General features: G+C 44.1%; 2 protein-coding genes, 1 long non-coding RNA gene and 2 other non-coding genes across 8 annotated transcripts; 3 read left to right on the top strand and 2 right to left on the bottom strand.

Moving 5' to 3' along the window:
- Nucleotides 1-5,272: 5,272 nt before the first annotated feature.
- Nucleotides 5,273-5,360, bottom strand: trnay-gua (transfer RNA tyrosine (anticodon GUA)). The gene is given in 2 exon segments: nt 5,273-5,308; nt 5,324-5,360. It is a non-coding gene; the product is annotated as a tRNA-Tyr (tRNA).
- Nucleotides 5,361-5,742: 382 nt separating this feature from the next.
- Nucleotides 5,743-5,815, top strand: trnaa-agc (transfer RNA alanine (anticodon AGC)). Its single transcript has one exon. It is a non-coding gene; the product is annotated as a tRNA-Ala (tRNA).
- A 175-nt stretch (nt 5,816-5,990) lies between these two features.
- Nucleotides 5,991-10,874, top strand: trim55b (tripartite motif containing 55b). 4 transcript variants are annotated; one of them, XR_012929384.1, is made up of 10 exons: nt 5,992-6,400; nt 6,920-7,089; nt 7,636-7,816; nt 7,936-8,031; nt 8,445-8,678; nt 8,813-8,835; nt 9,134-9,258; nt 9,360-9,545; nt 10,204-10,662; nt 10,769-10,874. XR_012929384.1 is itself a non-coding variant. In XM_076050434.1 (9 exons), the coding sequence occupies exons 1-8, from the start codon at nt 6,272-6,274 to the stop codon at nt 9,518-9,520; spliced, it is 1,119 nt and encodes a 372-aa protein (XP_075906549.1). In that variant the 5' UTR covers nt 5,992-6,271; the 3' UTR covers nt 9,521-9,545; nt 10,204-10,874. The 4 variants fall into 4 exon arrangements, 3 of the variants coding, with proteins under 3 accessions (XP_075906550.1, XP_075906549.1, XP_075906548.1); XM_076050434.1 differs by having other exon boundaries at nt 10,204-10,874; XM_076050435.1 differs by lacking the exons at nt 10,204-10,662; nt 10,769-10,874 and having other exon boundaries at nt 5,991-6,400; nt 7,639-7,816; nt 9,360-10,197.
- Nucleotides 10,875-10,921: 47 nt separating this feature from the next.
- Nucleotides 10,922-12,919, top strand: LOC142904365 (uncharacterized). The gene is made up of 3 exons (XR_012929385.1): nt 10,922-11,476; nt 12,016-12,533; nt 12,656-12,919. It is a non-coding gene; the product is annotated as an uncharacterized LOC142904365 (long non-coding RNA).
- Nucleotides 12,085-13,217, bottom strand: crhb (corticotropin releasing hormone b). Its single transcript, XM_076050436.1, has 2 exons — nt 12,941-13,217; nt 12,085-12,605 (listed from the first exon to the last, which is right to left on the bottom strand). The coding sequence occupies exon 2, from the start codon at nt 12,583-12,585 to the stop codon at nt 12,085-12,087; it is 501 nt and encodes a 166-aa protein (XP_075906551.1). The 5' UTR covers nt 12,586-12,605; nt 12,941-13,217.
- Nucleotides 13,218-13,717: the final 500 nt, after the last annotated feature.

The following is a 13,717-nucleotide window of genomic DNA, read 5'->3' as shown; positions in this document are numbered from 1 at the left end:
GTCCACATCATTGCCTGTGATTACCTTCCCTCTCATGACTCATCCTACTTGGGAGCTGAGACTTGCCGGGAGTTTGAATTGAAACAGGAGAATATTCCGACGCTGCTGTGCAAGCGTTTTTTATGCCATTTGCGTCACGGTTTTGCAGAATCACGCAGCTGCCACAAGATTTTCGGGGCTCTAATTTAAACATCCCATATTATGCTATGTCCATTTTGGGCTTTGACGGTTTTTTTGTTGGTTTTTTTGCTAGTGGAGAAGCCAGGCAGTTATTTACTCAAAGGAAAACACTCCAGATCTTGGAAAAACAAAAACAAAAAAAAACCCAATTTAATTAGCCTTTTGTTTGCAGCCTCCCACATAAACCCCCAGTGTTAGTTTGCTGCTAAAGCTGCCGTGTAGGTGTTTCTTGCGTATGTTTGTCAAGGGGCAGACACCAGGTGGTTTCAGAGGGTGGAATAAACACAGGGCTGGAGGTGTTGGAGGTACTGTCCTTTGTTGCAAAACATCCCAAAATGGGATTTTGCATGGCATGCATGGGCAACAGCTAATTGCAAGGGACCCTGGTAAGTTATTTTTCAATGATTTTGAAACACATTAATGGACCACGTGAGGAGATCCGCCACGTCCATGTGCAATGGGAGACAATGTAAGCACCATGGCAACAGTAAGAGCCTGTGCCAGTGGAGACACAATCCCCACCTACAAGCACCTTGAAAATAGTTCCCCCACAATCACAGCGCCCATAAAGAGGTCCAGCATCCCCGGGCTTAAGGCTGAAACAATGCTGCAGCAGCAGGGGTTGAAGGAACATTTATTTAGTACCTTGATTAAAGGAATGTACAGTCAGACTTTCATGCGACTTTATGTAAGTATATGCATTTTCAACTGCAGAACTTGCAGCTGTTCTTGAATATCATTCTGCAATGTTTATAATATAATATTCACCTAAAAAGAAGAATTCCTCACCAGTGTTTGACGCCTTTTAGGAAAGTAACTTTAACAGGTACGTAAATGTATATTTACTTTGAGTGTTTCTTTCACAGTAAGATCCTATACTAAAAATGTAAAAATAAATAAATAAATCCTAAAAATCTTCTCTAAGAAGATGGTGGAAGAGCCTGCAAGCAGTCACTCTGACACGCCAGCACTGTCTCTTTGTGCACATAAGCAGCAGGCCCGCTCCAGTTGGTTATTTTGCATATGACAAGCAGACAAGGTTGAACGCACATGTGCTGTTTTTGTGTTCATAACCCATTGTTGCCAGACAACTCTGAATCTGCCCGATATGGCATATGACTGCATGCGTCAATGGTGGCTCACGTGTGTGGATGTGTGTGTATGTGTGTGCGTGTGTGTGCATGTATGTGTGTGCGTGTGCATAGGACAGCACATATTTGACATTCACTCCGCTAATTGTGCATGTGGGAAAACCATTTGTTGGCCCTTCCTGGTAATTGTGTCCTCCTCCCTCCCCCTCCCTTCTTTTTTGCCTCGTTCATACACAAACACACGCACACAAATCATTTAAGGCACCATTGTACTCTGTCAGGAGAGGCCTGCGTACAGTCAACAATTAGGCTGCATACCTGCTGACTCCCCCTGCAGTAGCATCAGCTCGCACGGTCCCCAATGCACCGCTCTCACCTGATTCTTAGGCTAAGTGCTCTCTGGGGGCCGATCGCAATCTGCTAGGGAGCCCCTAATTGATTTAGCTCAAACCCTCAGATAACATTTTGAGCATCACTTGCAGGCATTACATTTTGCGTCACTGCCTACGCAGCATTGGAAGTCCCCCGGGATGCTTTTGCATGCAGATTTAGAACGTGCTTCCGTCAGCCGACATGCAAGCACAGCACAGATGTAACCCGTGCTAATTTATTTTCCCTGTTTTATTGGTGTATTTTGCGGCCATTCTTGCAACAAAGCCATTGACGGATGGCTAATATTCAATCAAACATGCATATATTATGCTTGCATTAATATGATTGGTTTTTTTTTTATCATTGGATGAAGTTCAGAAAAATAAAGAATATTCACCAATTAACAGTCTTGTATTTGCGGGTGTATGCTTCTATAGATATGTATCCATCCATACATACATACATACCTATATCCACGTATGTATGTATGCATACACCATTTACTGTATTTAGCCTGAAACTGCTGCCGTGTATACATTCAACATACATACAAAGCCATCTTGTGGTTTAAACGTGTCATTACAAAGGCAGTTTACCACAAGATAATCATAGTTAGTTATAATTCAAAAAGAATGCCTTTTGTGTTGATTTTTATATTATTGTTTTAACAGATATCATATGTATAAAGTTGATATATCTTATGAGCAGCTGGGTAACTTGGAATGCTGTTAGTTTGGTCGGCCGGTATTTGCTAAAAGGTTGCAGTTTAAGGTTCAACCATCTTTCTTTTTTTTTCCTTGCGTACACCCAGAGTTGTTTTTTCAGACCACAGTACAGTTGCCAAGACTGATCCTTTGTTGTATAACAGAGCAAAAACAAAGCAGCCACGATGCCCTTAAACAGAATGAAACAAACACCAGGTTGGGAGGTGTGTCATGAACCCGTGTGACGTGCAGAAACGGTGCATTTTGTGAAATCATAAAGGGTCAAGTTCCACTTCTGAGGGTTTCAGCACAAAATCTCTGAAAGGTGGAGCAAGATAAATACATAGAGGATGGATTTACCAGCGATACCACTGTTAAAAAAAAAAAAAAAAAAAGGTTTTTAAAGTACCACACAATTAGGCTTGCATCATATTTCTGATGTACTTTGTGATTATCAGCAAAATTAGCCCAATCACATCCTTCAGGAGTGGCCTGGTGGTTGTACTAAGTACGACTGGAGTTTGGTAAAGGTGCTTTTTGTTACTGTTGGCCCGCAGTCTGGAATGTTTTGCACAGGCTGCAATATAAACAGCATCTACCGAATATCTGACACTATTTTAAACAGTCCTATTTTGTCAGTTCTTGGAACAGTGTGGTGCGCATCTGTGTGGGTGATTGCATAACTCGTGTGTGTGTGTGTGTGTGTGTGTGTGTGTGCGTTTGTATGTGTGTAAACGCTGCTGTTTACGCAGGTCTCTGAGCAGTGCAAGTTACTGTGTGCATGTGTGGGTATGTTACAATAAGTGGTAGGAATAGTTTTCAAGAAAATCATTGTATTGTATTGCAATGCCACAATTTTGCATGTGCTAAATGTGTATGACTGCTTCTAACTTTAAATCCCAGTGTGCTTCTTCATTATAACATTTTTTTTAAATTACCTTTTTCTGACTAGCAGTTATAGGATAAATAAAAAATACATACCGCATTTTGTTTGCTTGAAATGCACACATTTATCAAACATAACGATCTATAGGACGTATGATTCACTATACATATTCAAATATTCAAATATTACAGGCATAATATAGCATCGTATACTGCAAACGTTACAAACACGCAATAGTAGAAATTGTAACATTTTCTCTCCTCTTGCCACTAGATGGCAATGTATCCTCACAACAAAAGCAAGCAGACTTCAACGCTCACAGCATGGGGCGTGACGAAGATGTGGGAGTAACGTTCACATTCAGTGTAGTTGAAGAGAATCATTTGTGAACATGAGTTGAATCGAATTAATAATGAATCTCCCAGAACTTATTTTAACAGAACATGAAATAGAATGAAAAGAGCGAATTATTTTATTTAATTATTCATAAACACAACCAATGTACAATAGTGTGGAGGCCACGACTAAACAGAGGAAGAAACAGTCAATTATTAGGTAATTCTCTGCAGGCAAAATCAGTTCATTATCATTATTATTATTATTATTATTATTATTATTATTATTATTATTATTATTATTATTATTGTTATTATTGTTGTTGGTGGTGTTGTTGTTGTTATTATTATTGTTTTGAAGAGAACATCTTCAAATGGTGATGTGCCCAAGGCTTAATCTCTTCAGAGCAGTTTGCCCCACAGTGTGCAAACTTCCATTTGCCTCACCATCACTATCTTTCACAATGAGTCCAATGCGAAACACAGAGAACTTGATTCAACTCGACTGACTGAAAGGCTCAGTGCACGCAAGTCCCCTGTGACCGTGAGCAGAAGTGGTGCCCGCTTGGCGAGATTGATGTCTCCTTTACGTCACTGTATGGCAGATGATGTTACGTAAAACCCCATGTGGAAATCTCTCTGTTTGATTCCATCTTTCTTATCATCAAGAGAGTAAATGTCAGAATTGATGAAAGACATTTTGCACACCCGCGAGCCCACATTTCATAATGATGCAAATCCACTACCAGTAAACACTATTTATGCTTTCACTAGTTTTGAAGAGGCAACACTGTGGATTACTCTTTTAAAAAATGCGCAGCACTTTTCAGCAGGGTTTTTCTCTGAAACAGTATTTTCTGCTATCTTCAGTATGTCCCTTTTGTGTGTGCGCATGGGTGTACATAAATATACATATTTATGCACACATCCACATCTGGTGATTGCTGAATCTGTACTACATAAGAAAGCATGATTTTCTGGACTTTTACCCAGCCGGATGGTGTTATTCCTTAAGGGTGAGACACTATCATATAATAATATTTACAAAGATACAATTCTCAGTGATTGTCTTATTATTTGTATTTCTTATCATTAATCCCCGCTCACGTGGTGACAGCAAGTAGCTTTGCCTTACTAATTCTTCGTTTTTAAATGCATCTTTTAGCTTATGTTTAATTGTGTCTATCTCATTAGTATATGATTTCTATTTAATTTCTTTTAATAACTAACACAAAATGAACACAGAAAAAAAAAAAAAACTAACCCACAACCTGATCTGTGAATGCTCAGGCAGCTTCTGCAAGATGCAGTATGACATCCGCAACACCAAAATTAAATATTCATACAGGAGAACAGATGGCAGCATTTGCACTGTTTCCTATTCTGGCTCCATACACACATTTGTCTTGTTCATGACCGATTAGACCTTTCACGTGCGAGGTTGTGTCCAGATGACCAACGCCACCTGCTGCGCACTTTTGGGCCTTTGCGGTTCCTGCAGACGTTTGTAGGATTTTTGCATTTGAGTGGCATGTTTGGCACAATAATTATGGTTAGCTTACTGTTGACAGAGATGGATAAACCTTTGGTCAACTTATGTCGAACAAGTAGGAGTATTTTTTTTTAAATTTATTTTTTAACTTCTGCCCTTATTTTTATCACGCCGTTCCATGCAGCAAAAAATAAAAAATAAAAAAATATCTCTCCTTCGAGCCGGATTTGAACCAGCGACCTAAGGATTTCAGCGCTGTGCCTCTACAGTCCTCCGCTCTACCAACTGAGCTATCGAAGGGAGGTGACAGAATACGATGCAAAGAAGAATATATTCCTCATACTGAAGTCATGTGTCTACCATTTGCTAACTAGAAGTTAAATATGATAAACAACTGATACGAGGCGCGCATAACTGTCGGTTAGGAGCAAAAGACTGCTTGATCTTCTGCAGGGGAACGAAAAGGCATTAGCATTAGCAGCGTGGTAGCATTAGCAGCGTCTTTGTCTGGCTTATACGTGGTTTAAGCATGTTAGCTGGTGTACGTGGCTATATAAACGTCTAAACCTCAACCAAAGTCCCATGACGGACATTTCAGAACAAAATAAAGACCAAAATCATCACGATTACTCATTCGCCTCACTATGGTATATTAACTAATATTTCATCTACTACCCTACAAGGGGAATTAGCTCAAATGGTAGAGCGCTCGCTTAGCATGCGAGAGGTAGCGGGATCGATGCCCGCATTCTCCAATGACTTTTTGTTTTGTTTTTCCGATGTCCGCATTCTCCAATAACTTTATCTCTTTAAAAAAAAATTTAAACACTTCTTTCCGGGAGAATTTCACTTCACTGCAATTCAACTTCATTTAACTGCAAGAATATTATATTATATATAAGTGCCAAAGAGCTGCCCGTGTCACGGACGCATGGCGTAGACGTGGAGCAGCGTGCATGCAGCTGCTGCGTGTCGTACAACTCGTTTTCAAATATGGGCAGGGTAAAAATGGCAAGGCTCGACGGGACACCAGACAGAGGGCTAAAAACAGAACTGACATTAGTCAGATAGGAGCACACAGCCGCCTGGATGAGAGCGAGCAGGGAGCAGGCCTTCATTTTGGACTCCCCTCTTAACTTTACGCGCCTGTTATTGCGCAATTTGGTTTTCGTCCGTTCTCTTGTACGCTGCCTCAGGCGTTTCGCATCAAAATGAACAACATGGATAACCTGGAGAAACAGTTGATCTGTCCGATATGCCTCGAAATGTTTACAAAGCCAGTGGTGATCCTACCGTGCCAGCATAACCTATGCAGGAAGTGCGCCAATGATATTTTTCAGGTGAGTGGAGGAACTAAATGTCAAATTTTGTGACTTAGTGTTCGTGTCATTGTTGGCAATTTTGACTTTCTGCCACGTGTTCAATTTATGGTGTCGTAACTTCAGATGCTGAGTGTTGCCTTGTTCCCTTTGGAGAGGTTAAGGTCAAACGTAATGATAAATCCATGTGAACAAGTTTTTATTCTATTTTATTTTTAAGAGTCATTAACCTCCCAAAGGTGATCTTCCGTCCCGTGCTCCTTTTACTTGCTCCGCTTTTCATAAAGTTTGTGCTGAAACATAATGTTTTGAAAAAGGGGCACAGCTATCTCTCAGATCGCCTTACAGCAGGGGGGGAAAAAAACTGTGTTCAGGCTGTAAACAGAGGGCCAAATAAATGAATTAGTTACCTATGATTTGTTTTTATCGTTTCACCCCTGTCATGACATTTGTGAAGTAGTTTGGGATCAAGGAAATGGCAGCAAAGAAAACTATTATGCTAGTACCAAACTGATTTGTGTGTGATTTGGGACATGACAGGCCTCGAATCCCTACCTTCCCACAAGAGGAGGCTCGCTGACTTCAGGCGGCCGCTTCCGGTGTCCGTCCTGCAGGCACGAGGTGTTACTGGACCGTCACGGAGTCTACGGGCTGCAGAGGAACCTGCTGGTGGAAAATATCATCGACATGTTCAAACAAGAGTCCAGCAGGTGAGACCGAGTCAAGATGCAGAGATGCGCTCTGTGTCTTGTTCATTGGAGCTGGCCGTCTCTGGCCCTGAGGGCAGTGAGCAGCGAGCAGCGAGCCTCATCACTCTGACTCAGAATGCCTAAGTGGATGACAGAACACTTCACTTTCTGCATGTCATCTTCCCCCCGCTGATGATTTCCCTCATGAGAGTTGATAGCTCCAATAGCCAAAAGGCTCCTGTGATACACTCTGCGCTTGACAACATCGGGGTATCACGATTTTTCGCCGCGTCATTCGGTCGGATGTTGAGCGAGTGACGCTCGATGTGGCGGCGAGTTGATATGAATAATTCCAGGGGATGGTTCTCGCGGGATTGACCCGACTATAAACAGCAGGTTTAAAAATGATGGATGGACAATAAACCGCTCCGCCTCGCACCTGTGACATTATCAAAGTGACATTAAAAGTCGCATCAGCATGCGCCGCAATGTGCAACCCCGCCGCCAAAGATGCTGCGATGGTTGATCTCCCCCCACCCCCCCACCCCTCCTTCTTCATCACCTCAGCAGCAGCAAGCCCGCGCCGGAGAGGAAGGAGGAGATGCCCACGTGCGACGCTCATGAGGGGGAAAAGCTCAACATTTACTGCGTCACCCACGGCGTGCCCACGTGCTCCATGTGCAAGATATTCGGAGCGCACAAAGACTGCGAGGTGGCGGCCATCAGTAACATCTACCAGACAAAAAAGGTGACGACTTGAAAGGGCCGCCCCGTTAATAACGACATGAAATCATCAGGGCAGATCTCACGTCTGCATGTGCCCTGCCCTTGCCCCACCTTCTCCCTCTCCCTCTCCCTCTGCTTCAGACGGAGCTGAGTGACGGCATCTCCATGATGGTCAGCAGCAACGACCGGATGCAGGGCATCATCAGTCAGCTGGAGGAAACCTGCCGTGCCATAGAGGTCAGTGTCCAGCCTTTCTGCAGGACCCGGGCCACTCGCTCACACAGCGAGTGCTAGACTCTCAGCAGTGGAACAGTAGGGGGGGGGTGTCCTTGCTTTTGCCACTCTCTCTGCTTGTATCTGTTTGAGAGCGATAGACTGAGAGGTTTAGCGTCTGAGTCTGTTGATTTCACATGCACTTAGACGGGACTTCCACAAAATGAACAAACAGCTGAGATTGAGTGGTGCAAAGTGTGGCAAGTCGGAGCAAGCTGGACACTTGCAGTTTTATCTTCTTATATCTTTGCGTTGCAGTCATTGGTTCACAGTGTTTACTTTCAATGATGAATAGCCTGTCAGAATGCACATTATGATCCTCCTCCGCGTGCGCGCACCTGCATTCGCGCTCTTTTTTTTTTTTTTTTTTTCTAAAGGAGAACGCACGCAAGCAGAAGACCCTGGTGTGCGAGAAGTTTGATCATCTGTACTCCATCCTGGAGGAGAAGAAGAGGGAGATGAGTCAGAAGGTGACGGCCGAACAGGAGGAGAAGTTGAACTATATCCGCGGCCTGACCCGCAAATATGGCGACCATCTGGAGGAGAGCTGTAAGATTGTGGAGATGGGAATCCAGACCATGGAGGAAGCGGAGATGGCTTTGTTCCTGCAGGTTGGGTTTGATAAAAAGAAAAAGAAAAAACAGCAAGAAGAGTTTAAAAAATAACACCAAACAGACCCAAAATGGCTGCAGTTATGTTTTGCATTGAAGTTGTGATTTCTTTTGTTTCTCTTCATCCCCTCTAGAACACAAAGCCTCTACTCAAAAAGTGAGTATTTGGGTTTCTGTATTTTCAACTAACCAAAAAACAATATATAGTGTGAAACAGTTTCCTGCATCTGTCTGTTATTTGACTGCAGGTGCCTTTTTTCTGTCAAAGGTCTTTGTTCACTCTTCATGTCTTAGGGTGATGCAACAAGTTAGCACGTGCTCTCTCAGTGCTGTTGAAAATAACTGTGTGAAATGCGACGGGTCGCTATCTTTATCCGGGGCTTCGTGGAATAACCTGCAAATTGTGCGAAACGCGGTTTGAGAAAACACATGCTAATTGCGCGTGCCGCACTCAGGATCGCAGACGCCTCCACCACGGCACACTTGGACAAGGTTGAGCACGGCTACGACAATATGGATCACTTCAGCGTGGAGTTCAGGAAAGAGAGCCGGGCCCTGTGCAGCATCGACTTCATTCAAGGTCAAATTCCACGCCACAATCAATCAAACAAACTTATCGAACAGTTTTTAAAAAAAAAAAAGAAGAAAGAGCTTTTAATTGCCTTGCTTTTCTGTCACCAGATGATGAAGATGAGGACGAAGAAGATGAGGAAGCGGGCGCTGATGGCACCGAAGCAGCTCAGGCTGGATCGGGAGGCGGCGCTGCCACAGCCGTCCAGACCTCAGAACCCCAGCCGTCAAACTCGTCCCAAAGTCCAACTCAGAGTGCCTCCTCCAGCTAGCTGACAGCCGTCGGCAGAACCCCAAGTGGGTGTAAAATAAGTCCCACGTGTTGATTTCGGGCCAGTTCTTATGGATATTTTTCTCAAAGATTCAGCAGCAACAAGACAGATTTAGATTTGTGCCAGTGGGAATGCCTGGAGGTATTACGGTTGATCTAACAGGAGAGACATTCCCTGAGAATTACTGCACACTGACAAACATTATTCCTTGTCTGTCTGATGACATGCACATTTTGCTTCTTTTTTTTGTTTGTTTTTGTATTCTGAATGACAGGCTCCTTATTACCTATTGGTAATTTCCCGATTTCGGTTTCATACATTTTAATGTCGCTGACCTTTCACAACTCGCCGCTTAAAGTGCATCATTAGCGAGCGCGGGGAGGTCGATGAGTTTGCCTCTCGTCCGTGTACTTTTTATGATGGCTAATATAGTTTTATCGGTAGAGTAGCGCAGTCGAAAAACTTCTACTTTCGAAAACTTCGAGCATTTCAGTACCTCCGACATGCAACAACCTACAGTGTGTGTTTTTGTGGTGGAACACAGGTGTATTTTCCTGATCACGAAACAAACGAAATCAATGTATCATATGTTGTGCTTTGTGAAAACAGAATTGTTCAAGCGCCTCTTGGGTGATTCAAAACCATCTATCAGATTAAAGGTCCCATATTGTACCTATTTTCAGAACTTTGTCTTTCGTCCCCGGACTCCAGAACAGCAGTGAACGCACGCAGACATGATGCTGAGGTGGGAACATCCAGGCTGGAGGTCTAAAGGAGACCAAAGAGGAGATTCATTGATGTTGTAAAAGAAAATGTGAAGTGAGTTGGTGTGAGAAAAGAGAATACTGAGGAGCGGGGTGAGACGGAGGCAGATGATTGGCCGTGTGGCGACTCCTGACGCCAACAGTGGAAGCCTCCCTCCATCAATTAGTGATCAAAAAACAAACTATACATCCCCATTTAGCAGTCACTTAGCAGCCTCCTGCAAAGGAGAGCATCAGCTGGAAGCCAAACCTGATGCCTTCATGTCCTTGTCGCTGAACTGGAAAGGGTCAAAAGGTCAAAAATGTAACTTCACTTCTCTATTCGTATTTATGCTGTATTACCATTGCAACAAAGGTCACACTCACCTGTGTGTGCAGGTAAATGACTCACTTTTCACTCTACTCCTGTATTCATTTCTTATCTACACCCACAGGCAGTGGCTTTAGTGGTGTATTGGTGCGACCCTTTCTCTCTTCTATCCAGGTGTGCACATCAGATGGAGCGATCCCACAGGCTGCCGCCGGCTTTCTGTCCTGCGGCCTCGCTGCGAGACCCCCACCGCGGTGGTCCCACGCAATTTTTGTCTGAAGTGAGTCGGATCCACAACAAACAGGCTCAGTGCGGCGCTAAGCCCCAAGTTGCTAAGTGGGCCACGCAGAATAGGATGACTCACACCGCGCAGCTTTTGTTTCTTTTTCTTTTTTTCTTACCGTGACACCGTGGGGTCAGGGATCATCAGCGTGTGCGCGCACTCACACACAGAGTCTCTGGCACTCATTAGCTGTCAGTGTGGTGCATCTTTCTGCTGTCTGCGGATGCCTCGCGCCGCTTTAATGAGCTCACCTGAGGGACGGGGCGTTTAGGAGGAGGGATGTTCTCCACCAGGTTGCCAGCGCTCCCCCAGCATCCTCATGTCAGGCCATTAAAAAGTGTCCGTTTTTTGTTTTTTTTTTTCTATCTTTGCTTGTCTATTTATTTGCTCTGCAGCTCTCACAGCGCCGTTCCTGAGCGTTAAAGAGGAGGCACAGTGTTAACCCACGACTTGGCTGCAAAGCATCGCCACTTTTGCACCATATCTGAGACTTTCTTATATATTTATTTATAACACCTTTTTTTGTCAATCAATATCTGTGTAGGCAAGACTCAACTATCCAGTGGCTTCTCTCTCCAAATGTGGCTCCATATCACTCGGTAATTTTCCCCTGTCAGATTAAAATGTGATTTAAGGTGCGCAGCAATCAAATTGCCAATTAATTTAAGGTAACTGGAGTTGTATTTACTGACCCATATGTAAGGATATCCACAGAGAAGTGTTTACATTTCTTTTACATTTTTTTATTTAGAAATATATAGATATAGATATATGCATTCTCTTGCACAACAGAAAATACTGGTTGCACATAAGTTTATTAACAAACATAAATATCAATAAATACAGTGATTCATCGCCTTTGGAACAAAATTCAATTTTTTTTTTTTTTTTTGCCAATGCAATATTTCATGTCCGAACCGCGTCTCATAGCGAGTGCGAAGTACAGATTTGACACGAACATTAAAATGGCGAGGTACAATCGGATCAAGCCCGTTTACGCTCCATAGTTTGAGGTTTAGCCATAAATAAGTCATAAAGCAGCACTACAATGTACAGAGCATGTTTTTCTTTCTTTTTGTGCTGATGGGTTTCTTTTCTTTTTTTTTTCTTACAAAAAAAAAAGATGGCCAAATCAAAGAAAAGAAAAGAGAAAGCAAAGAGGTCGGAAGGAGAAATCTTTGGCGGACCGGTGAGAGCTTTTATTTTTTCATTTCCCGAAGAGTTCCATCATCCTTCTGTTGTTCTGCGCCTGCTGAGCCAGCTGCTCCGCCCTGGACATCTCCATCATCTCCCGGAGCAGGTGGAAGGTCAGGTCCAGGGATATCGGCGGGTCCTCGGACCTCCTTCCCCGCTCCATCGACTCTCCCCCGCGGTCTCCGAAGCCGCCGATGAGCGCCCGGATGTTCCCAACTTTCCCTTGTAAAAGGCGCCGCGTCAGCTGGAGCTGCAGCGCTCTGTTGTACATGGACGACGACGATGGGAAAGAGTTCGAGTCCCCCCCGTTGCCCAGCCGGATGAAATACTCCTCTCCGAGCCGCTCCAGGATGGGACCGGACCGCTGCTGTTGCTGCTGCTCCTGCTCCTGCTGCTGCTGGGAGTTTGGGCTTTGTGGAGCAGCGAGGCGCACGCTCTCAAGAGCCCGACATTCGTAGCGGGGTAAGAAGGCAACTAACAGAATCACGGTGGTGCCAAGTAAATTGAGCTTCATCTCAGGACGTCGGCAGGAACCTAGGGGTAAAAACTAGAATTTATTTTCGTGTTTTCTCTCTCACCCCCAGGACACTTTGGCGCGAAATGCGGTGCGTAATGAGAGATTTACGCAGGGAAAAGGCAGGGACTGTTCGGCTCTACGCTGAATAAATTCATTTTGAAAGTCATCTCTGTTTGATTTACACCTGTCCCCCTGAACAACGAAGCCTTCAGAAAATCAAGTTTTGCTAGAAAACAGCAATTAAATGCTCCCAGTAAGGAAACTGTGGACGCAGTAAGCAAATACATTCAGTTATCGTATATTACGCAAAAATCCCGATATTTGGTGCAAATAAATTTAGACATGTCGATACCTTTTCAATGTTTAGAGCAGGTCCAAAACAGCCGCGTGGGTTGCCAGGTAGTTGGCGAGGAGCCGCCCTCTCCTTCCCTTTGCTTTGAGGAAAACAAGTATATAGTTACTTTAAGAGTGAGACGCTGAATGGACTTATATAGCTGAGCTCAAGTGTGGCGCTCCGAGCCGTGATGGAGTCTGCGCGTCTCTGGCATGGGGACTAACGTGGATGGAGAGCGCTTTAGTAGGGGGGCCGAGATGAGTCATATGTGAGCGCGCGCGCGCGTCTGTGCGTGCACGGGCGTCTACCTCTGCGCTCTCCGTTCGCGCCCCCCCCCCCCCCCAAAGGTGCCACACCTGCCGGCATTTCCGGCGGAATGAGTATTCAGATGCGGGATAACTGAGCAAAAAGTGCTTAATGTGTGTCAAGAGAAGTTGCGAGATTGCGCATTTTCTCTCTCTCTCTCCCTCTCTCTTGCTTTTCAGTTGCCAATGAATCATCTGAGCAATTACTCAAGACTTTAGTCTGCATGGGAAATTGTCCCCTTTGAGCATCTGAGCATTTTTTGAAAATGCATAGAGGCATTTAAGGACTTGCTTGCATACAACCAATCAGTATAAATGAGACTTTACGTGTTTTGGTGCTTGAAGGATATTGAAGAATCCGGCAGGAAAGTGTTGGTGTTGGGTTTTTTTTCTCCTTGGTACCAAACTAATGATTCTGAAGCTGTTTCAAAGTTGACCTCTGCCGTATGCAGACGACGTGAATCTGCAAACAGCTCAGGCTTGGAGAGGT

Source organism: Nelusetta ayraudi, unplaced genomic scaffold, assembly GCF_046127955.1.
Source record: "Nelusetta ayraudi isolate G7.1 ecotype Tasmania unplaced genomic scaffold, CSIRO-AGI_Nayr_v1 ptg000127l, whole genome shotgun sequence".
NCBI lineage: Eukaryota > Metazoa > Chordata > Actinopteri > Tetraodontiformes > Monacanthidae > Nelusetta > Nelusetta ayraudi.
This window is presented reverse-complemented; position numbering and strand designations above follow the sequence as displayed.

Bases quoted from the DNA above. Each gene is read 5' to 3' on its own strand.
- crhb (XM_076050436.1), bottom strand. From the start codon at position 12,585: ATGAAGCTCAATTTACTTGGCACCACCGTGATTCTGTTAGTTGCCTTC.
- trim55b (XM_076050434.1), top strand. From the start codon at position 6,272: ATGAACAACATGGATAACCTGGAGAAACAGTTGATCTGTCCGATATGC. The intron at 6,401-6,919 runs GTGAGTGGAGGA...GGGACATGACAG, and splicing joins GCGCCAATGATATTTTTCAG to GCCTCGAATCCCTACCTTCC. The intron at 8,679-8,812 runs GTTGGGTTTGAT...CATCCCCTCTAG, and splicing joins AGATGGCTTTGTTCCTGCAG to AACACAAAGCCTCTACTCAA.